This window comes from Diuraphis noxia, unplaced genomic scaffold, assembly GCF_037042655.1.
Source record: "Diuraphis noxia isolate RWA-SAM2 unplaced genomic scaffold, SU_Dnox_SAM2 contig0001, whole genome shotgun sequence".
Classification (NCBI taxonomy): Eukaryota; Metazoa; Arthropoda; class Insecta; order Hemiptera; family Aphididae; genus Diuraphis; species Diuraphis noxia.
This window is the reverse complement of record NW_028301711.1, coordinates 54,578,553-54,604,351: the sequence shown is the minus strand read 5'-3', so window position 1 is coordinate 54,604,351 and position 25,799 is coordinate 54,578,553. Positions and strand designations below refer to the sequence as shown.

The window sequence follows — 25,799 nt, the reverse complement described above, 5'->3', positions numbered from 1 at the left end:
CATATTTATTTAACATGGTTAGCCAATTATGAATTACCATAGTAGAAGACCCCTGGTTAAAATCTAGTAGCGATTTCAAAGGTTAGAGAGCGATCTCTCCTTCAATATCTAAGGCGCTCATATCAAATGTAGTTTGAGTATTGTTATATCTGATTTACTCAGTTCAAAATGTATAAGTTGAACAACTGCGTTGATAAGAGTCAATGTTTCCAGACTGAAACGTTCTTGAATTCCATTCAACAAATCATCCAAAACTACAAAATAAACAAAGTGTTTCATTTCACTTTTTTGTCAGTGCTGATGTACTGTGTATTGCTGTCGTTATTTTTTTTTTGATATTTTTCGTTTTTTAGATTCTGAACGAAGTGATGAATGTATTGATTTTACAATGATGTGTGTTTTTTTTGTGTGTCTGTGTACAGCATAACTAGTAGAAATAATGCTTCGATTTCAAACTTTGGGGGTGGTATCCGATGTAAAAATGAATATTCTTGGTGCATTATACAGGTCAAAAGTAAACATTTTCTAACAGTTTTCAAAAAAATCGAAAAAAACAAAAACAAAAAAAATGACAGAAAAACGGGAAATTTTACGCAAAACCAGTTTTCGACCAAATCGATTTTTTCATATGGTTGTAATTCAAAAACTAATCACTGTAAATACTTGAAATTTTCACCAAATGGTTATGTTAGTGATATCTATATACAGTTTAATTTTCAAAAATTTCGACTTTTTTTTTAGTTATTTTTAGTTTTTTTAGTTTTATAAAGTGTCGGTAAAAAAATGTTGGATAACCAAAAAAACTTAAAAATTTAATACACGGTTCTTTATGAGTTGTTCTTATTGTAGCTAAAAAAAATTAAAAATCGTAAGTCACAATTTTTTTTAATAAGCGTTTACAGTTCAAATTTTTACGAAATCTGTCGAAAATGCGAAAATTTGCAAGTAATTTTGAAGTTAAAAAATCATAAAATTTTTTGTGTTTATAACTAAGGATTAAAAATACAACACTAAGTTTTTCATAAGTTTTCTTTCAAGTAGCTATAGAGAAAACTCGAAGAATCATTATAGGAAAAATTTTAAGTGCGTTTGAATTTTAAATTTTTACGAAATAGCGTAACGATAACGATTTATCCTCAAATGATTTTAAATATTATTGTTATTATTCAAAAAGTATAAATAGTAGATACTTGAAAATTTTACCAGTTATTAAGATTGACATTTTCTTTACATGATTTAATTTTCAAAATATTTTGACTTTTTTGAGATATTTATAGACAACTGAAATTTTAAATTTTTCAGAAAATTTTTTTTTGAAGTGTCGATTAATTTTTTTTGGCCATATCAAAATACTTGAAATTTTAATACAAAGTTTCTCATAAGTTATTCTTATAGTGATTAAAAAATTATAAGAATACATAGGCACAATTTTTTTGTTATTAGCATTTGAAGTTCAAATATTGACTTAATAATACGTAAAAATTACGGCTATGTTCAAATTATCTTAGATAGAAATTCATAAAAGTTTTTCTTTTTAATTCTATGATTTGGAAATTTAATACAAGGCTCCTAACATATTTTTACAATAGAAGTTTCAAAATAAAAGGAATACATAGTCACAATTTTTTTTCTAAGCATTCAAAGTTTGAGGTTTGACACCATATTATGTAAAAATCACGAAAATTCACAAATTATTTTAAGCTAGAAATTCATAAAAAATTTTTCTTTTATATCTAAGATTTGAAAATTTAATACATAGCTCCTATCATATTTTTACAATAGCAATTGAAAAATAAAAGAAATGCGTAGTCACAATTTTTTTTTACAAGCATTCAAAGTTTGAATTTTGACAACATATATTTAAAAATCACGAAAATCACGAAAATTCGCAAATTATTTCGAACTAGAAATTCATAAAAAATTTTCTTTTTAAATCTAAGATTTGAAAATTTAATACAAGATTCCTAACATGTTTGTCAATCTTTATCAGAAATAAAAAGTCCACCGGAAATTCAAATTAAATTTTTATGAGCATTTGATATTTAAATTTTTACAACATTGGATTTTCACTGGATTTCACATTATTTAGCGATTTTCTTATTTTGGTTTAACTCTAAAAGTCTAAAACAAATGACCACGGATACATGAAATTTTCACTTAATGTTTATATAGGCATTTTCTATATTTGATAAAACTTTCAAACTATATTTAGATTTGTTTTGAGCTATTTACTGACATTTTAATTTTTGAACTTTTTTAGTTTTTTTTTCTATAAATATCGACAAAAATTTATTTGTTCGGTAGAAAAGCTTGAAAATTTAATACAAGGCTTCTAACACATTTTAAGTATAGCAGTTGAAAAATAAAATAAATTCATAGTCACAATTTTTTTTTACAAGCATTCAAAGTTTGAATTTTGACAACATATTTAAAAATAACGAAAATAACGAAAATTCGCAAATTATTTCAAACTAGAAATTCATAAAAAATTTTCTTTTTAAATCTAAGGTTTGAAGATTTTTAATAATCTATAATATATCCTAGAAAGATAAACCGTCTTCGCTCAGAATCGTTTTTCGTATACAATGATATAATATCATTGGATTCAAATTTAATTCCATCCATTACAGTAACCCACATGTAACCTACTGTACAGCAGAGCGACATCCAAAACTTACCCGCTTTTTTTTACACTTGGAATTTCTATATTGTGTTCATTACAGACTTCTAAAACTTTTTTATACAAACTTGTGAAATAATTGTCATCTGATCTAAACTTACAGAACAACATGCTCTATGAAATTAGCACGGTCCGCAGTTATATAATCTGTGATACAACCGTGGTTACTATATAAATGCAGATGCACGATAATTGGTGAGAAAAAATTTCAAATGGCATTTATACTTTTTCATTATTGATTTATTCCAAAATCCAAAAGTATGAAAAATGTATAATTAGTTACATAATTGAATAAACAATTTGTTTCTGTAACAAACACCAGGCTATAAAGCCGCACGTGCAATATGCATACCCTGCACCATCCATGCGCACGCCAATGATACATACCAAGAATTACATTTTCTGAAGGAATAATTTAAATATTTCAAAATAGTTTATTACACTACAGGATTTATTATATTATTATTAATTTTACCAATTAATTTTTATATTTTATACGTATTATAATTTAATTATTTCAAAATATTTTATTATACTTCAGGATTTATTACCTATATTATTATTAGTTTTACCAATTCATTTTTATATTTTATACGTATTATAATTTATCGATTTTAAAATATTAAACATTAGGTACATTACAGGATTTTTATGTTATTATTAATTTTACTAATTCATCATTATATTTTATACGTATTATAATTTATATTCGGGAAAAAAGGTTTCGGGTTTTCGAATTTTCGGGTATAATACCATTCGGGGATTTTGATTCGGGAAAAAAGGTTTTGGATTTTCGGACTTTCGGGAAAAATACCATTCGGGATAAAATCCATTCGGGAATTTTGATTAGGGCAAAATACCGGTAACCTGTATACCTACATGTAATAAAATATATCTTTTTTGTAAACCTTCTATAGATTATATTGATAAAGATATAAAAACCGTTGTCCGTTGCAATAATACGCAATTTCCGCTGGAATAAATATAGCTGTGTACCTATAATATTATGTTAAGTACAGTTGAACAGTTTAAAGTTCAATTTATATGCTCATTGTTCATGTATTATTCTACTTCAACTTATTTTGTTACGAGTTAACAACAAATTACAGTAATAGTTATAGTGTGTACCTACTAATGAAATAAAATATATTTTTTATCATAAAATAACATTAACATAAATGTAAACATAGCCTTTTACATGTTGTTATAATTGTATAATGTAAAAAAGTTCGGCGTAATCGATAGTCGACGGAATCAATATATAAAAAAGTTCGACGGAGTTGATACATGACGCAATCGATAGATTTTTTACAGGTAAAAAGGAAATTTCGGCGCAATCTATATACACACCCATTAAGTGCTCAATGATTGTATTATAACTGATACGATCGCTAGGACGGACAATCAGATAACGAGAAGTTGACTTACACGTAACACGTAAGCGTTAGATAGGCGTTGCGTTTGGATTGGTAATCCTTGATAATTCGTTTATAAATGCTGAGAAATTATTAATATTTTTAATATACAGAGGGGTAGGCTCCGGCTCCACAACATGTTTGATGATAGTTGGTTTTTCAGGATTGTTTGAGCTGTTTGAAACGTGCATTTCGAGTGCACTATCAGTGGAATCATCTGTAGCGAAAACGGAGAACCGATTTGGTGAAACAAAAAATTGTTTTTTTGACTTATTGTCAGTGGCGTTCGGTGATATTGACGAAGCAGATAAATTTCGCTTGAATGGCATATTTGTCAGGAGACGTGGACTACGTGGATCTCAGACGAAATACTTAATTATTAACAGACTTGTAAAGTACTTGAGTAAAAGTATTTGAGTAAAAGTATTCAAATACTTTTTAAGTACACAAATACGTATTCTAAATACATTTGAAAAAAGTACTTGGGTATAGTATTTGAATACTTTTTGAAGGTATCTGTATTTAAAATCAAATACTATTTTTAAATACTTTTTTCGTCTTACTTTTTAATTATTCTAACTTAATTATTCTTATTCTAATTAATTTAAGTAAAATTAGAGTTCTAAAATAAAAAAAAATAATTTAGTTGATTAATAAATAATAATTCAATTTATCTATAAAGTCATTAGGCCAAGGAAAAAAGATAAAACATATTAAAAAAAAAAAAAAGTATTTGAAAGTATCTGTAAATACTTTTTAAAAGTATTTGTATTTGTACTAGTGAATTGGGATTTATTAGTTTACACCCAGGGAATGAATTAGGAATTACCAAATTAAATAAATTATTTAAAGTAAAAACGTATATTTACGTCTTAAATACGATACTGGTATTTTAGTAAAGACGTAAATATACGTCCTATCATTTTTTAACATTAGATTTCAGTTTACCTTTTTAGTAAAAACGTGTGTACTGTGTACCTACATGTAAATATATTTACGCAAAAAAAAAAAATAATATTGTATTTAAATGTTTATTTCTTTATTTTCTGAAGAGAAAAAAAAACGAGGTTAAATTTTAATAAACAAAAACAATTCAATATAAAATGACAACTAACGAGATAAATGATAATTGTTATTCGTTGATAGAGTAGGTAACAATTTATAACTCATTGCATAAAATAAAAATAAATCAAACATAAAAAATACATAATAATATTATTAAGTTTTTAACATCATTCTTGATTAAAATATAACATGTTGTGAAACTAAAATTAAAATTAATAATAAAATAAAAATCTAAACATAGAACTTTATGTGTAAACATTGTGTAAACACAAATAATAATTTTCATTTTGCATAAACACGCTTGATATTGTTATCGAGCAACGTAATTTTCCATTATTTATGTCAGATAGGCAACACCAAAAACACATAGATTGAACACTCAATTTATAAACCCTTATAAAATAATTATAAAAACCAATAGCAAAATAATAATTTAGTTAAATGTATAGCCAGTAGATAGTAGCACACGATTCATAAATTATCGTTAATTTAATACGGACATAACATATAGATTAGATAAGGTTTTTGTGTAAAACGTAAATATACGTCCATACTCCCTGAGGAGCGTTTCAACAAAACGTATATATACGTCCATACTCGTCAAAGGGTATACTTTTTTTTCTAGTATTCAAATACGTATTTTAAATACTTTTGAAAAAAAGTATCTGTATCTGTACTTGAATACTTTTTAAAAGTATCTTTTACAAGACTGATTATTAAGAGGACGCTACACCCGCATGTGTTGTCTCCGTCTTACAAGTACGTAACATTGTAAAAACTGTTTCGCGCGGGAAAGAACCGAGAAGGCTACAGTCATAACTAAGAAACGAAATTCTCACCCACAGATAAAAAGGAACTTCGACTGTGCAACGTTGTTTTTATTTTTTTGATATTAGAACTGAAAAAAAGTTATTCGATTTTGAAAAACGCAAAAATAATGACCTAACAATAAGAACTTTTTTTCTATTTGTGATATCGAACAATTAAAAACAACGTTGCACAGTAAATGTTCTCCTTATTATGTGGTGAAAATTTTGTTTCTTAGTTATTACTGTAGCCTTCTCGGTTCTTTCCCGCGCGAAACAGTTTTTTCAATGTAAGACGGAGACAATACATGCGGGTGTAGCGTTCTCTTAAGACCGTAGGCGGTTGCGACAACATTTGCGATAACGGAGCGAAACTCATTACGTACGTGTGTAGACGTTGGAGGTATCGACCAAACTGATGTAATAATATTATTATTATTTTATCCGTCTGTTATTGTATTAGTTAATTTTTGTGAATTATTATTAAAACGTCGTATTTTTCGTCATATTGTACTGTGATATTTTGTCTCCCATATTATTTTTATTTGAAATACTATAGAATAATATTCTTGGGACGCGTCTATAGAAAAAATACACAGATAGGTTGGTGGTATGACGTATGTTGTATTGTTTTTTATAATATAAGGAGGGGAAAACAACTAACAAGGACCGGTTCTCGGCATTATATAAGTAACTAATGTGTATTTCCAAACTTATAATCTGATCAATGTGAATGGGGGTCTGACAATAATTTAATGCTTATTGAAAAAAAAGGTTTTCCATTAATTTTGTACCCATCGAAAGATTAGATCTTTAGTAGGTACTATGTCGCGATCGTATCGTTATATATTTTATAACACTGGCAGGCTTGGTAAATTGTTATCCTGCTGGCTATCCTACCTAACCTTCATTATCTTATTATTATCTAAACGACGGTTTCCGTCGAATATACGTTTTCCCAATACCATGAAGTTTTATTTTTTTTTAAATAAAATAATAGTAGGTATTCCATTTCTCTGACACATGATTTTTATTTAAAACTCCCATATATACATATTAATAGTATACCTAGGTACCTATTATATATTTATATATTATATACCTAAATGCATATCTATATAGCATTTTTGTGACTAATACAATATTTAGATATTCGTTGGTTCAGAGTTTTTGACGAGTCATCAACAACGATTAACGAATGTCATATATGTAATGGGTTTTTAAGTTAATGTAAATTTCTATCACATGCTATTACCTAAATTCCAAAATTATTCACCTAATGCATGTTTAACAACCATTACATGGTGTTTGAAAATTCCATGAAATTTAAAATTTTTAAATATTTCAAATGCATGAAATATTTTGATATTTGAATATATATTTTTTTAAAGTTAAATTTTATGTCCAATTTTCAAAAATATCTTCATACTTTGATGATTTATTTAAATCTTAATATAATACATTTGAAATGACATGCAAAATTTTTATATTAACAAATAAAACATAAACATATTATATTATATTTTTAATATATATTATATAACAAACCATGTATATTTTTCTTGTCATAAGTTAAAATTTATAACGTTTTTAATTAAGATAATGAAATTAAAGTATTAACCGTCAATAAAAGTGTAATAAATATTAATATACTCGTATTTAATCATAATAATAGTACTATCATTCCATCTACGATAAACCATTTCTAGGGGAAACAAGTTTTGCAATAAATAGTCGTAAACAAGACCTAATATGGTATTAATATGTCAACCGCAGTATTCATTGCATTGATATCAATAATTTAACTTAGAATCCATAAACTATGCGATTTATGACTGATAAATAACCATCATTAGTATTTGAATTAAAATTTAAAATTTCGTATTGAATTAAAATTTCCCCATATAGTGAATTGATATGAAATATAAATACGTTTTATGTAATTATTCTAAATAATTATGGAAATGAAATATTTTAAATTACAAAGAAAATGACTCAAACGTAGGTATATGTAAAGAACACATTTTATGTTCCATCACGATGAAGAATAATTTCAAAGACAATATTTCATGTTTGTAATATTCCGTATATAAGTACGACAAATTAATAATCTTTTAATCATATTTAGGTGAAGTAGATTATATGTTCTAGATAAAATGCATTATCAGTTTTTGAATTTGCATAAATTACCGTTATACAGGGTGATTCTTTTATCAAACAACACTTATATGGTGTTTGTGTGTAAATACCACCTAACATACACCTATAACACACAAACACCACCCAAAACCACCCAACTTTGGGAGGCTATATCTTGTAAACGAATTGACGAAAAATGAAAATTTAAACGTGAAAATTCACTGAAAAAATAGTCTTTTTAGTTTATCAAATTTTAAGTATAGGTTGTCATTTGAAAATCAAAAGTTGATAATGGTTAACCTGATAAATATAAGGGTGGAAATATTTAAAAAATATATAGTTCTAGAACAAGATGGTTCCAAAATTTTGAAAAAAAAAAAAATTTGAAAAAATTCAATAGTTTTTGAAATAATGAGTGTTGTTTGATAAAAGAATCACCCTGTATATGACGATGAAATGTTTTTAAATAAAAATACCTACATAGCCAAATATGTATCTTTGTTATTTTTATTATTCATTTAGGCAATTCAATTTAAAATGCTTTAAGCTTATCAGAGACATACCTACTACTACTACTACTCGTAAGCGCTACAGGCCACAATAACCCTTGGCTTTCAAAACAATTCGTCTCCACTCGTCTCGATCTTTAGCGATACTTTTCCAGTTCCGTATACCCATCTGTTGTAAGTCCTTCTTTACTTCGTATATCCATCTATTCCTTGGTCGTCCTTGTCTTCTTGTTCCTTCCATTCTTGCCAACATTATGCGTTTAGGAATTCTTTCTTCGTCCATTCTTATGACCTAACCATCTTATCCTGCCTGACTTTATAAATTTTACTATATTTTCGTTATTATCGACATACCACACTTGATATTTCTTATGGTGAGTGAAATGAATAGTGATTGAAAAATAAACATATTTACATAATATTGTATTTATGCATCATACAACGATTTATTGTAAGTTTAACCTAAGGTAGGTATCATTGTTATCATAACTATTGTTAATTTATTTGTTATTAGTCTCACTCGTTTTACTTTCAAGTAGTTGAAATTTTATGCATTCAACATATTTTTATATTTGAATTTAAATATAACACTATAATATACTATATAGTAATAGTAATAACAATATAAGTAATCTAACCTTGAATAATAACCACCCAAATCACATGATAGATTGATCGTATAAAATTATAATATGTATAATAAGTTCAAGAGTGTGAAAGTTAACTAATATTTTAAAACAGTTAAGTTGTAGTTAGTATGGGAAATTATTAATTTGATTTAAATTAAACATTATTTTTTTCCCAGGAATTGTTTATTGTTTTGATACCCGATGAAACAGTCATATATCGTAGTCACCAGTGACTCGTATAGTCTGTTTTTAACTTACAATACAATAATTGAAATAAATACCATCACAATGATTCTCATTTTAAATTTGTACGTAGTAGTAATTTATAAGTCAAATAAATTATAGTCATTGCGATTCTTAGTCAAAAGTTATAATTTATAAACTCATAAGTTATGACTCATAAATCATACTTGATACATAATTACATCATTTTAATTTTCTCTGTATTTCCTTATTGAGTTGAGTTGTCATTAAAACTCAAAATTCGTTATACTAAAATTTTATTGATTTCAAGTTTCTGAAATAGGCTACATACGACACCACGATGGCACGAAGGCCAAAGAGATGATGTACTCGTATAGTATATTTTCGTATTTTGTCTAGTTTTATCTATTAATTTGTAAATAAGTATTACGGATTGTTAGGTATCTAAGAAATTTTTCATGTAGTTAATTGTTGACTTAAATTTTGCATGACTAAATTGATGGGAACGCTTTGTACTATTATAAACATAAAATATAAATTAAGTACTTAATTATAGAATATTATGTAAATATTTTTACACAAATTCACTTATACGTATAATGTTATGATGTTTTATAAGATTTAAACGTTATTTAATTCATTAAATATTTAAAACTTAAAAAGCAGTTTAAATATGTTATAAATAGCATATGAATAAGGCAAAATAATCAGTTTTTTTAATTTATTTAAAAGTTTGCTGATAACTACCAAACATTAATTGATTCTTTAATGTATTAATAAATTATAATTAGATATACCAAATGGTATCTATACTTAATAATCTTTATAGTACAATATTAGTCACTCTAGATTTAGATTATAAATATACCTTATGCACCTAATTTGAATATAGTACTTAGTACAAAGTCAAAGTGTCCACGTTTGTAATCTTAATTTTAATCCGAACGTACAAAGAGTCCACGTTACACACTTAAAATGTTCAATCGTACAGTGACCTAGAAATAAATAAGCTACAACCTACATCTTACTGTATTACCTACTACATACGACCAACCTATCCCAAGCCACACCAATGTCGATAATTTCGCGATCATTATAATATAAAATATTAATAGTAGGTATGTAGTAAAAATATAGTAGTAATATAGTAAGTAGATGATCCTTAAAAAATAAAATTATGAAGATCGAAAAGATGTTTACGATTTCGAGCTCCGCATATTTTTGAATAAACAAACTCATCTAAACGGCCTGCAGACATTGAACATTTTAATATTTAAACATTTATATTATATTTTTCTCATTTTAAAATGTAATACATACATTATAACAAAGGATTATAGAAGAAACAAGAAACTGTTAGAATTCTAAAAAAAAAACTTGTTATAATGTTTGTATTGTATATATATATATAGTGGGTTGGTCCTCGGTCTTTATTGGAACCCCGTTGGGCGTACTCGGGATAGACGTTTCTGAACAATACGGGTATGTATCTACATTCCTCATTATTATTTAAATGCCTATATGTATCTAAAATACTTTGTATAATTATTTTTTGACAGAAATGCGACCCAAACACTCCTCTCACATTATGGTAACTACCTAAGTAAACCGGTCATCAAACAATAAATATTGTTGTGCATTAAATCTGATTTCACCCTATGTTGTAGAAACCACTTAGATACTGCTCTCCCTGTCAAATATTTATAATATATATGATCGTTTACTATATATTCAATATTCTACCTTATGGATTATATACACAATATAATATGAAAGTATGAGCTACAATGTTATTTTTTTTTTATGATAAGTTTTCCTACAAGGTAAAAATGCTCAGCTACAGTCGCAGCATTTGTCAAACGTAATTATATTTTTGCTCATCAAAAAACTCATAGATGCCTAATTTGGTCATTCTAAGAATACAACTTAAACCGATAGATTTTAAAAATCACTTACTGTAAGAATTATAGAGAATTTAATTATACATAGATCTGTAAAAAATCTGATTCTATATATTTCATTTAAATTGTACAATAATTATTAATGATAAATCTTACTTTTATTCACTTAAATTACTAAGTATAACTTAATTATTTTATGACCGTTATGTTAAAACAATTTTTATTAAAAAAATATTTTATGCCTACACATATATAATTGTATTCGATTAAAAAAGATTCTGAACGAAAATGATCTAACGATAGATAAAAAACTTTTAATTTTAACAAATGTTCATAATTTTTTTAATAATTTCCAATTACTTTAATTAACCTCAAACATTTTCTACTTTTGAACCCCACACCCCAATAAAATCAAACTAGATTCAATATTTCACTGCAAAAAATACCTATCAAAGTTGAAATTGAAGAATTTTTTCTACTGTTGTGTCTTTGGACACACACACAAAAAGCAGGTAAGTATAAGTGGATGTCACTCTGTTGTACAGTAGGTTACAAATGGGTTACTGTAATGGATGCCATTATATTTAAATTTAATGATATACCTATATCATTGTTTACGAAAAACGATTCTGAGTGGAAACGGTTTGTCAGTCTATGATATTTTATACTATATTAATTATATTATTATTATTTCAAAAAAATAAAAAAAGATACCTATACAATAAATTCCAAATTAATCAAATCAGATTCATTATGTACCTGACTCATTCAGTCACTTATAGTAGGTATATAAAATTTGTAATTAAATATTAATATAATTCATTGAAGACATTAATTATTAATATTATAATGTTAAGTTATTTTAGCCAAAATTTTATAAGGTTAATAAAAAAAAGATTATATTCTAGAAATTTTAAGTACCCACGAATTATATTTTTAAATTACAATAATATAGCTAAAATTGTTATTCTTGAATATTTAATCTGTAGTTTCATCCAAATTTGCTTATTATTTTAAGTTTTTGGCTTCATCCAAAAACTTAAAATAATTATTAAAAAAGCGGGTAAGTCGTGTATGTCGCTCTGCTGTACAGTAGGTTACAAGTGGGTTACTGTAATGGATAATGCATATTTTACCTACCAGTTTTAAATAATTGCCAATATCTAATATTTTTATAATTATGATGTGCTGTACTGATGTACACAAAAATATATTTTAATTTATTAATTTTTTTCAATTAAATCTGCTGTAAACGGTATCACAACTCTATTTTGAGAATTTCGATAAATTATAAAAAGAAAATGTTTGGAAAATCATAAATAATTATTTCGTCTGCAACATCATTATTGAATAAAACTTTATTTTCCATTTTAATATTTTTCTTTTCATTCTTATATTTTTTTAGTCAGTGGCCAAATTACTATTTTTCCTACAATTTTTGCTGTCTTTTTTTGATGATTGGAACATTGGAACAGTCACAAATAAAATGTCATCTTTAATTCCTTGGAAAGTTAAAATTTCACTTGGTGTGCCGGGTTTATTTGTTTTTTTGTAGTACTTTATACCTGTGTTTTCTTTGTTCCATCCACTTTTGTCCTCCATATACTGCTTCTTTGATTGTTGCAATTTGAATTAGACTTAAATATGTTACTCTTATATTTGGCGCATATTTTTTAAGAAATGATCTTGAATCAGTCCAGAAGTCACTTGATTGAAGATTATTTTTTAGTAGGAAACGAAAAATCATTTGATTTTGTAACACCAATTATTATTTAAGTCGTCGTCAATTTTTAATACATTCCAACTGATGTGATAACAAATTAATCGTCCAAAAGATGCCCGTTTTGTTATTTAAAATTTGAAAATCGTAGAAAGTTATACCTATATTATAATATAATAAACTAGTAAATGTATAAAAATATAATACACATTTTTTTTACAGTATACTGTTAACAGTGTTAACAGTAGGTATTCACTAAGATATTTATTGTATAATATTATGATACGCCACATGGTTACTTATTTTTATTGAGATTTTACCCTAAGATGGGTAGTTATACTATAGTACGGGCAGAAAAAAGTAAGCCGTGATTGTTACGCATCCATCGATCCATCACCCGATTTTTGTATTCAGGGGCTCTACGTTTTTGTAAGCAGTCAAACAACATCTGACGGCGCCGTCACACGTCCGGTATTTTAAATTTCGGTAGGTTTTAAGAATACATATTCTTTTTTAGTGCAGCTGCAAGCCACATTCCAACTCTCAGTAACTACATTTTTGTTAATCATTGTTTATAAATATTTTACGCAGGAAAGTAATTGGAGGACTCTTGACCTTGACAAAAAAACAGCAGTAGGTGCGTGACAATCGCGGCTCTCTTTTCGCTGGCCGTACCATAACTAACGGATATAATATGTTGGTGATATATGGTTTATATCTCCCACCCCTCAGACACCTAATATTGTAAACAATACAACATCTTTATAATGATTTCAATATATGTGTACACTGTATGTAAATATGTCTATTAATTATTAAATCTTTTATATCCTCCCCCCCCCCCCCCGGTGTAAACCTAGTTAACTACTAACTTGATAGGCATATCTTAGTTTTTAATACATAACTGTAACACAAAACGTGAATAATATTATAAAACTGAGATAAAACCATGAAAATACTAAATAACAATAAATAAGTTACCGCCGTGATTAATATTATTAAAATTAAATTTGTCGTGTGAAAATAATTGGTAATTATTGAACGAACATTAATAAACATAAAAAATGAATAAATTAATGCTTTAAGGCGTTTATTATCAATATAATTCCAGTCAGCAAATAAAAAAGGTAGGCCATTTTCTTATTAAGATATTAAGGCTCACTACATTTAGTTATAAAGTACTGGCTTTAAATACGTTGACCTAATGAATGCTTACCTATAGACTTAAGTGCCTATATTTATTGCTTATTAGTCAACGACGAATTTTATGGCTCTTACTTAAATACACCACGGTATATAGAATAAAAAACACAAAAATAAAATTTGAAAAATGCATGGAATAATAAATCATAAAAATTCACATTCAACCATGCACTGTTATCGTAGCATTATAATTCTCGTTTTGTTAAGCGGAAGCATGCTACCAGACAGGCGGGGGAAGTTGTTCGACAACTTATGATAAAAACACACCAGTTGTTTTATCACGGTCCGACCGGCAACAACTGGCGGTCTTATTTTCTAAGACCATTATGGTGTACACAATATCTCTTGGGTATTCGCATATTTTACTGTACTCATATTATTGGAGGTCCATGTCCTTTTGATCTTAGATAGATCACTAGGTTAGGTAATACCTTGTAGTTATCAGTATTATTCCGTGAATTTAAGTTGCAACTAAATGTCTGTTGTGTTAGATCTATAAAAGATTAGATTCAAGTAGATTAATTGATAGAAACTTTGAAAGGTTATATTACACCGAAACGTTAATAATTATGTTCTCCCCAAATAGTGATGGTGAAATTGGCTTCGATGATATAAATATTCGGAGACAATTTTTATGGTAAATATAAATTATTTGTTAACAATAACTTATGATAGGCAGTTATATTTATATATTTTATTTTATTTTTTCAGCAATGTGTTAAAAAATTGTATATGCCTACTACTATTTGCATTAGCATTTGTGAGTGTGGCAACATTCCATGATTCCACTAAACTTTATGTACAATCAAATCCTGGTCTCAGTACCATTGCAAGTATTATTACCTTAGGTATTTTAATAGTGCTCGCATGCAATGAAAATTTACGACGCAAGAGCCCTAATAACTTTATTTTCTTGTTTTTGGTGACTCTAGCTTTATCGTTTTTACTAGCGACGTCTATATCTCATTACTGTCCCAATCATGTACTTTTGACTCTCAGTTTGGCTACATTTATATGTTTTGGTCTCACAATGTTTGCTTTACAAGTTAAAATAGATTTTATAGTTATGGGTAGCTTATTAATGATATGTATAATAGTTTTAATACCTGCATCCATCGTTAACTTATATTTTCCTGGAAGAATAATGACACTCATAACTGCATGTGTAGGGGCAATAATGTATTCTTTATATCTTATTTATGAAATCCAAATTTTGGTTAGCGGTAACCATGAATTTTCAATCTCTCCTGACGACTATATACTTGCAGCATTAACCATTCATGTAGACATAGTAAACACTCTAATGCATATGTTAGTAACGATGGTACATGACAACGATTGAACATTTTAAATTATACCTAGTTTTGATTATATTGGATATTTACACTTTATTAACTACTAATAATAGTAAACAAATGATATAGAAAAAATATTTAAATACACATGTTTAATAATATGTTATTTAATATCTTGTGTGAAGTAATTATGTATTTTAATAAAAATAATTCATTTTGTAGAAAAAATAGTTTAAGAATAATATTGTATTTGATTAACGAGCATTCCTAAACATAATATATATTTTGTAATAATGTAAACTTTTTACTACTATTTAAGTATTGAAAAATGTAAACAAGTTATAATTATTTTTGTTTCATATTGTTATACTCTATTATGTAATCATTACATATTTTTAACTAATTTAAATTTTCTCCATTATACTTGGAATGTTTATAACTTAGATTATTGAATTTAATTTAATGAATATTTTGCATGTAAAATAAAAGATCATTGGTAATATACAATGGTTGTAAAAAATTATTTGTTATGTATGTTTTTGTATTACATGATCTAGAAAAATTCAAGTTAAAGTATATATTGTTTTTAATATTTTGCATCATTAATTCTTTTACCTAATTGTTCAAATTTAAAAAGTATGATTTATATTGTTTTAAAGCCAATAGGTATCTGTTTTTGATAAGTTTATATATGGAAACTACTTAATATTATACATGTAAATTTTGGATTTATTTAGGAAGATTTAGATTTCTTAGTATTAGAAACAACACATTTTTCAATGTAAACAGTAAATTATCTATTGGTACATTATATATTAAGGTTAATTAATACATTTCTTAAGTAACTGAAGAAAGGAATTTTGAATATGTTTATATAGTTAGTGTATATTATATACTTAACCTACCTACTATTTTACCAGGTAAATTAAGAAGTTTAGATTTTTCAATGATTAAAACACACTAATCACGTGATAATCCTCATCTGAATTTTGGACGAATTTATCGTTTACTAGTTTGGAATAATTCATTTCAAAACAAAACAGATTAATGATCTTATTATATTAATTAATGTTTTAAGAAATGATCTTATATTATAAAGATAATGAATAAAATTATTTTATCATGCTTATTTATTTATTTAAAAAATGTAGTATACCTACTTACAGAAACAGAATGAAATACAATTTTCTAAAATATGAAATACCTAACTATATATTTACTTATCCATTCAATATTTATTAGTTTTTATAAAAAAAATTTAAATGTAATAATTAATTACATTATATAAAATGTAAAAAAATGTCAAAAACAATTTATGTTATTATGATTTTGTGATTAAATTATTAACAAGAATTATAATACCATTGCTATAGCTATTCAACTATGAAAATTGACTTAATATAGCCATTGATTTTATAATATACAAAAAAAAGATAATAATAACAAAATTTAAATCAATAATCTCTATTCTCTAATAACTATTGACTATTTGATTTACGTGTATAATATTATTGTTAACTGCTTAATGTACCTAAATTGTATACTTTATAAGTTATAATTAAAGACCGGATTTATATGTTTTTACATATCGTTACTGGGTCTATGCAGTATTATGATGAGGGTAAAAAATGTGTACGATTCCTTCAATTCTGAATGCATAGAAAAAAGTTTTTTTTTTGCATATTTGAGAATATTTCATCGGTTATAGAATATTTAACTCAAGACATTTAGCATATTTTGGAATATTTCGTAAATTATGAGAAATAATTTGTATTTTTTTTAATTTTAATATCACGGTTGCCAGGAAAATTTTTTTTTTAAATTTACAATTTATTTTTGTTTTATCATTTTGATGGTATAATATAATATATAATATATAATATACCAAAGGAATATTGTTTTAATGTTTTAATATTATACTGTTATATTTTTATTGTATTAACAAACACGTAAAATCAAGCAGAAAGAACAAAAAGCTGAAATTGACAGACATCAATCGCAATATTCCCAATATTTATGCCGGACAATGCCGGTAAACATTTAAAATAAATACGGTACGCCGTATTATCAATAAAGACAGAGATAGAAATACCCAAAGTATTCGCTATCTCTTTCTAACACACTCGCTCGGTTTTATTTACACTAGTCATATGGGCGGTGAGCGTTCCAGTTATTATAATATAGTTCAATCGTTCAATGATTGTAATTTAAAATCTGTAGCATGTTGCATGTTCGACTGTTATCACTTTTTCTGTGATATTGATAATTTAAATTTTTTTAAATTATATGGGCAATACATAAAGCATTTCGATACGGTTACAACATCATACAGGTCATTTGCTGCCAACATCATGCCGAGCTTCCAGCTCAAGGTCAACAAAAATATTTTTCGGTGATCAATGGGATTTTGATAACACGAAGGTAGGTACTAGGTAGTAGGTACTACGTATATACTATTTAGTCTAATAGCCAGGAGGTAAGTATGTCAGAATATACACAGTCTGAACACGGACACGGTGAATTAGATGTCATGTATTATGAGAGGAGTGATAAGTATGGACTATGAAAATAGTCAACTATCTAATTATACCTAGTACAACTCTACATTCGACGGATCTCATTATAATAATATTTATAATATTTCTTTATCACGGAAATAAATTTCAATTACAGTTTTTTTTTTTATAATTTAATGATATCAGCTGTCTCGTAATTGTATTCTACCTACTACAGGTGGAGCGTTTCCCATCTTGCCGGTGCTAAGAATTTTATTGTGACATAAAATATTATAAATTTATTTGTGACGAGTCTCTGAAATCTGAATGAGAGTGAAGGAGACGCGCAATCTACGCATTCGAGAGCATAATATATTCGTCGCGATTTTATGTTATATATGAAAAGCGACGCCTGGGTCTGAGCAGCTCGCTTAGTGCTTACTCACTCTAATTTATTATCAATAATCCATGATCGAGCAACAGTTCCAAAACACCTGTTTTTTATCTGTGGGTTTGTACCACAGTGTTATTGTTGAATTGATAACTGTGGACCGTCCGGCATTCCAGCGTACGACCGTCGACCGTGGTTACTGGTTAGTAATTAGTATCGTTAGGAGACTCTAATGGTTCACATGTTGGTTAGTCATTGTTCCTTGATATATTTTTTTTATTATTTAAAATTCAAATTATGAGTGCCAACGGTCTTCATAATGAAACACATATCCCACTGGCGTTCGATGCTGGATCTCATTCAATACGTTTTGGGTTCTGTAACAACAGTTCGCCAAACTCGGATATACCATCCGTGGTCGGTGGCATGTTGGATGGCACAGAGTCGGTCGGACATACGGATCGTATCAAGCAGTGCTCAACGTATTATGTGAATATCAACTCTTTGTGCGTTCCGCGTGAAGGTTAGTTTTAAAGCAAATCCCTGATGAAAAGTTCGATTTGAAAACATTCGGACGAAGAGTCTTAGCCCATTTTTCTAGTTGGGCAAAAAGTCTTTAAAAATAAATTATTCGATTAAAAAATTTCAATTTTAGAAAAATTATTAAAATATAGGTATTTACATTTAATTTTCTTATAAATACTACTACTATATTTGGTTGTTTTTTTTTTGCACTTAGAATAAACAAATATAATTGTTCCATATAAAAATGTACGAGTAAACAATATATCCAGGACAAATGTATAGTCAATTTATTACAAAAAGTCAAAATACTAATTCCAAAATTACATAGCATTAATTTCACAAGATTTAACTATTATTTTTATGTGATCAATACAAAATAATTTTGATGATACCAGTGATTACCTACCTATAGCCCAGTGTTTCTCAACCTTTTTTAAGTTACCGCCCCCTTGAGTGTCAAAAATTTTTTTAACGGCCCCTACAATGTGAGAATTCTATAATAAGTGTTAGGTTAAGGGTATTTGGAAAATTTAAAAGAAAAAATTGAAATTATCTAATAACTCATGTTTTTATTTATTTTTTATATTTGATATATTTTTTATTTATAGTTCTAGTATTATGGTAATTAATTAAAAAAAATAAATATTGATAAATAAATAAATAAAAATTAAATTAATTATTTAAAAAAATATAAATATAAATACATTTTTATGCGCGGGTCAAAGCAAACGGTGTACTAAAAGGTTGGTTAATATAGGTACCTATAATAAAGTATAATGTCAACGCACAATCGCTAAAATAATTAAGATAATAAATTTGTAGATAAGTTATTGTGTATTGCATAGATTGAGTAGTGACTGATAGTTATTATATGGATTATCAAGTATGAATTATTTTTAGGTCACACCGACACCATCTACAACGTTTTTGTGTGAACCGTTTGCCGCCCCTCTACCACCCAAAATTAGTTCACCGCCCCCCTACCACCCAAAACTAGTTCATTGCCCCTCGGTGACACTTTACCGCCCACTGGGGGGCGATATTGCCCCCGTTGAGAACCACTGCTATAGCCTATACCTACTATTATAATATTAAAGAAAAATTAATATATGGATAGGTACCTTTGTATTTTAGATACATATTTTTAAACATTTTAATTTTGTGAATTGAATTATTTATATTTTGAACTTTCCTTCCAGAATTTCTCATATATTTCAATTAATATTTATTTTTTAGGCATGGAACTTATAAATATTATGGACAAAGGCTTAATCCAAGATTGGGATGCGTTTGAAAACCTTATGAATTATGCTTACTCAAAGTGTTTGTTCACTGATCCAAAGCTTCATCCTGTTGTATTTACTGAATCGCCATTAAATACCAACAAAAATAGAGAAAAACTAATGGAGTTGTTGTTTGAAAAATACAATGTGCCAGCAATGATGATTTGTAAAAACGCTGCAGCAGCTGCTTTTTCTTGTGGTATCGAAACTGGAATTGTTGTTGATAGTGGTGCTACACATACCACTGCCATCCCAGTATATGAAGGATATGTAATAACTGGTGCTATTGTCAGTTCTCCCATGGGAGGAGATTTCATTCTTAAAAAATGTGAGAAACATTTTTATGTAAGTAAAATCATAGCCCTTGTACCTACCTACCTACTTATTTATGTAATATTATTTTTATTTGAGAATTTTTTATAGGAAAATAATATTGATGTGATTCCACATTATCTTATTGCTAACAAGCAAAGGGTAAAAGCAAATGAAACTCCGATATGGTCAAGAAAAAATACACTCCCCAAAGTAACAAATTCTTGGCATAACTACATGTGCAAATCAGTTCTTGAAGATTTTAAGCATACTGTGTTAGAAGTAACTGAATTTCAATATAATGATTCTCTATTATCAAATCTTCCGACTTGTCATTATGAGTTTCCTAATGGCTACAATCAAGTAATTATTTATATCAATAATAAACAATTTTAAATGTCTATGCATAAAGAGTAAATTACAAAATAACTTGAAATTGAATATTTTTGTTTACACATCTTAAAATGTCACAAATCAAAAGGTTGACATATTTTCTGAATATATTATTAAGAAATCATATTAATTATATATATTAAATGATAATTGAAGTTAATAATGAATTAAACTTTTAAAGTTATACATTATTAAGAAATATTATCTTTTTTTCAAGTATATCATAGAAAAGAGTAGTCCATTTGATAAGTGACTACAATGTAACAACATAAAATGTTAAGACTTAAAATTGGTTTAACTACATACTTAATGGTTATAATAAGTAGATCATCTATCTCATGCAAGTATAGGTAGGCTAGTAAACTATAAATAAATAATTTGTAGATGTTTTTACAAGTTGTATGTAATATCTGATTATTGTATCTTGAAATAATAAAATAAAATCGAAAAAAATGAAATATTATAAATATTAAACTATTATTGACAATATTATTATTAAATTATTACACTTTAAGATTTAATTCATAGTAAAAATAATAATCGTGTATATTTAGGTATACCATGTAATATTTTATAATAATAATAATGTAATAGATTTTACACATTTTAGGAATTTGGTAGTGAAAGGTTCAAAATACCAGAATTCTTTTTCAATCCTAGTAATGAAGGAGGTAACTTAACAGCCCTGAGTGAAGTTGTCCACCTTTGTGCAGCAATGTGTAGTGATACAATAACAGATGAACTATATGCCAACATTATAGTTACTGGTGGAAATTCTTTGATAAAAGTAAGTGATTAATATTTATACAAAAAAAAAATTGTTCATATTGCACTCATACCTATTTAAAGGGATTTCCGCGGAGATTACATACAGAAATTGCTTCTAATTTAAGAAATACATCAAGAGTGAAATTAACTGCTCCTATTAATTCATCTAACAGACGATTTGGTGCATGGATTGGTGGTTCATTATTAGCCACTACTGCTAAATTTAATCATTTGTGGTTCAGAAGTAGCGATTATCATGAAAATGGCACAGATGAAATAAATCATAATTATCGTTTTATTTAAAAAATGTATGTATTAATTGTGTTATTTTTTTATATTCTTTAAAGGAACACACACAAAAAAAATTATTTTTCTTCAAATAATTATTGAATTCCAAATCATTGTAGTTGAAAATGATTTTGTTGAAATCTAATCTAAAATAAAAATATTTTAAGGAGATATTGGAGTATCTAGGATGACCACATAACTATGTACATGAGTAGATCATTATATTATACACAAAACTACAAATTATTGGGATTTAAAATGTTTTTCTTTCAATTAACATGGTATTTATAAATTTATAATAGTATGAATGTATTTTAATTATATTTAATTTCCTCAGGCACTAAAAAATATGTCTTGAAATAATAAAATATAATACAACATCAATTAATATTTACCATAAATACATATAGGATATGTTATATTATTTTCCAGAAAACGGTTAACAGAACTTGGTTTTAACTAATGCCCAGAGTTGCTCATCTAGTTAATATAGATATCTATGACAAATACATACGTGTATATTAACCTACATTTTACATTTAACCTAACATTTGAAAAAAAATTTTTATATATATTTTATTTTTATATTTTGTAATATTTTGTATATAATCAAAAATTACTACGTTTATATGATGGCGTTTAAACAGGTTGAAATTAAATTAGTTTTAAATTCTTATACTACATAGTACGAGCATTTTAACTATTAAAACGGCTTACATTTTTAAAACTGTTTTAACGCCATCATATAAATGTAGTATTTAATTAACTAAACACAGTACATTTTTAAACTTTCAGTGATTAGTTATTTTTCACATTTAATATTTTCTAATTTTTTTGATTTTAATTTTTACTAGATTTGATTATTTTATGTTACATGCATAACTAGTATATAAAAACAAAAAATTTAAATTTATAATACAATGAAAACTTAAATAAGATAGATTCAATTAAATAGAGTATATTATTGATTAATTAAAGAAATTAATTCATCTTATTCTAATTCTCAGGTGGTAATTGCCTGGGCTAAAAATATTAATAATTAATGTTATTGAGCAACTGTAAATTTTTTTTAAATAATTACTTAACATTTGTAACTTACAAATGTACCCTATAAACTATTGTACTCCTCTTTATTTTACACAAGCTTTAGTAGTTTAAGCAATTGTATGTTTTTTTTAACTAAATTATTTAATCAAGGAATGTTTATTTGTTAATTGTTTATTTTTTTTTTTTGAAACCATAATGATTCAACACAAAAAATTAGCTTATTAGTCTTAACACTTAATTACTTTAGTTAAAGATAATTTGTTTAAAGTCTTAAACATAATCTTAACTTTCAGTATTTTCACTATAATTTTTAAGTTAAATTAAAAAGTAAAGTTGTTACTTTTTATCATTAAGTTAGAAAAAAATTAAATCTTTTAACTAGTTAATGCCAACATTTGGTTATTAGTAAGGCTGGAAGTTATTTCACTAAATGCTTTGAAAATACATTATTGCAGTAAATAATATCCAAAATTGTGCTTAAAAATTGCTTCCAATTTTTTTTTATATAAATAGGTTTAAGTAATAATTATGTTATAGTGATTAAGCTTAATTTATTTCTATCAGAATGTGCCATTATGTACAATTAAAAATAAAATATCACAAAATTCAAATAAAATGGTTTTGTTTGGTCTTTCAGAAATCTACAAGCAATGTTTTTAACATATAAAAACTTATTAACTAAACCATTTTATCAAGTTAAACTTTCCTATTGTGAATACTATTAATAAGTAAAGCAATTGATAATAAACGTACAACACAGCAAATTTTACGATATCTAGACTAGAGAATAATATTATTTTCAAATTTAATCGAGGGTCAATTCACTCAAATTTTAAAAATGGACTATTCATATCGTAAAATTTGCTGATAGTCTAGATTCTAGATTATTATCTATCTCTATTTATGAATAATAACAGTAAAGTGGTTTATTTTTAACGTAACATTTGGTATGTTATATAAGACGAAGACAACACATTGTGAGTGTAGCATCCAGTGGCGTAATTAGGAATTAGGGGATAAACATTTTTTTCCACATAAAATACTTAGATTTTCAAGTACAATATTTCATCAAAAATTCTTAAACTAATATATATGTACACAAAATGTATTAATAAATGTGCTTTAAAATTCTACACAATTTAGTACCTATACAATATTATAATAATTTCTTCAAAATGTAAATTTTGAATACTTATATGAGAATTAAAATTTACTTTTAAATTATATAATAATTTATAGATTTCTTGATATTAATTATTTTAATATATTTCGTCGTGATGTCAGCACGATACGATAAAACATATTATAATTCCACAAGCTTCAAATTAATATATTATAAATATACACATTATATAGGCTCTGGGGGGGATATATCCCCCTCATCCCCCCTTAATTACGCCCCTGGTAGCATCCTCTTAAGATCTAAATTTAACATCATCTAACACATCTTATATTATAATACATCGTGATAAATATACATACCTAATACAAAAATTATCTAGTAATTAGTAAATTAAAAAGTAGTTATAATCCAAGATTAATAAAAAAAATTGTATAGTATTTTATTTTATTTGTCAGTTAATTTATTTCTTGTATATCTGCCGTATATAGCTACTTTGTAGCTAATCTGGTTCTGCTATTTAATTTTTTGCACGTCTAATTGCTGGCATTTTTAAAAACAACCTAACCAAAACACTTTTAATAGGTAAATGATTTATTTTATTATTTTGTTTTTTTTTATTAAACTATGTTTTTTTCGTTAGGTCATTGTTTAATTTTTTCACCAAATTAGACACTAGACAGACACAATTTTATTTAAGAGTACGCTACACCCGTCTTACAAATGTAAAACATTGCGAAAACTTTTCTGCGCGGGATAGAACCACTCAAGCTGTAATCCAAGCCAAGCAACCAAATTTTCACGCTATAAAAAGGAGAATATTTACTGTGCAACGTTGTTTTTAACTTTTCGATATCACAAATACGAAAAAAGTTCTTATTGTTTAAGAATTCATTATTTTTAAGATTTTTAAATTTGAATAACTTTTTTTAGTTCTTATATCAAACAAATGAAAACAACGTTGCATTATAAATATTCTCCTCTTTATAGTGTGAAAATTTGGTTGCTTAGCTTGGATTACAGCTTGAGTGATTCTTTCCCGCGCAAAACAGTTTTGACAATGTATTACATTTGTAAGACAGAGACAACTTATATGCGGGAATATTAGGGTGGCCCTTCGTCAAATAGGTGATTTTTTTTATAACATTTTTTTCAGTCTTACACCCTAATTTGGTTCCAATATATATAAAAATTATATTTACAAAATTTCATGTCGATAGGTTAAGTTTAACCCGTGCCCCTGAGTCCTTAAAATTCGCAAGCACGATTTTATTCAAATAACCACGTATTTTTTAAATGTTTTATTTATATCTCGTTTCAACTCGTTCATATATAAATATGTGTAGGACATTATTTATAGTAAATTAAATTTTCTATAATTCTTGTTCTATATAGATTTTTGATTATCATCATATTTTTATATATAATTAATTATCAAAGATACAAGTTTATAAAATGTATAAAACGATATTTAATAACGTGACAATTTCACAAGATTACAAAATATCTAACATCATTATATTATTACATTTGTAACTTATTGAATTTATTATCTAAGATAAGCAAACAGCATTTTAATTTAATTATTTGATTTGATTATCTTTTAATATT

At 26.4% G+C, this 25,799-nt stretch overlaps 2 protein-coding genes across 6 annotated transcripts; both read left to right on the top strand.

Moving 5' to 3' along the window:
* Positions 1 to 14,566: 14,566 nt before the first annotated feature.
* Positions 14,567 to 15,822, top strand: LOC107161301 (protein lifeguard 1-like). Its single transcript, XM_015507658.2, has 2 exons — positions 14,567 to 14,908; positions 14,983 to 15,822. The coding sequence occupies exons 1-2, from the start codon at positions 14,841 to 14,843 to the stop codon at positions 15,611 to 15,613; spliced, it is 699 nt and encodes a 232-aa protein (XP_015363144.2). The 5' UTR covers positions 14,567 to 14,840; the 3' UTR covers positions 15,614 to 15,822.
* A 2,304-nt stretch (positions 15,823 to 18,126) lies between these two features.
* Positions 18,127 to 22,862, top strand: LOC107161310 (actin-like protein 6A). 5 transcript variants are annotated; one of them, XR_016189878.1, is made up of 7 exons: positions 18,669 to 18,975; positions 20,214 to 20,605; positions 20,684 to 20,935; positions 21,576 to 21,752; positions 21,815 to 22,041; positions 22,189 to 22,302; positions 22,454 to 22,859. XR_016189878.1 is itself a non-coding variant. In XM_015507669.2 (6 exons), exons 1-5 carry the CDS (start codon positions 18,750 to 18,752, stop codon positions 22,034 to 22,036), a joined length of 1,269 nt encoding a protein of 422 aa, XP_015363155.1. In that variant the 5' UTR covers positions 18,669 to 18,749; the 3' UTR covers positions 22,037 to 22,041; positions 22,189 to 22,862. The 5 variants fall into 5 exon arrangements, 4 of the variants coding, with proteins under 4 accessions (XP_089073945.1, XP_015363155.1, XP_089073944.1 ...); XM_015507669.2 differs by having other exon boundaries at positions 22,189 to 22,862; XM_089217818.1 differs by lacking the exon at positions 22,189 to 22,302 and having other exon boundaries at positions 22,454 to 22,856.
* The last annotated feature ends 2,937 nt before the right edge of the window (positions 22,863 to 25,799 follow it).

Excerpts from the sequence above, each read along its gene's own strand:
- LOC107161301 (XM_015507658.2), top strand. The coding sequence starts at position 14,841 with ATGTTCTCCCCAAATAGTGATGGTGAAATTGGCTTCGATGATATAAAT. Across the intron at positions 14,909-14,982 it reads ATTCGGAGACAATTTTTATG|CAATGTGTTAAAAAATTGTA; the intron begins GTAAATATAAAT and ends TTATTTTTTCAG.
- LOC107161310 (XM_015507669.2), top strand. The coding sequence starts at position 18,750 with ATGAGTGCCAACGGTCTTCATAATGAAACACATATCCCACTGGCGTTC. Across the intron at positions 20,936-21,575 it reads TTCCTAATGGCTACAATCAA|GAATTTGGTAGTGAAAGGTT; the intron begins GTAATTATTTAT and ends TACACATTTTAG. Across the intron at positions 21,753-21,814 it reads GTGGAAATTCTTTGATAAAA|GGATTTCCGCGGAGATTACA; the intron begins GTAAGTGATTAA and ends ACCTATTTAAAG.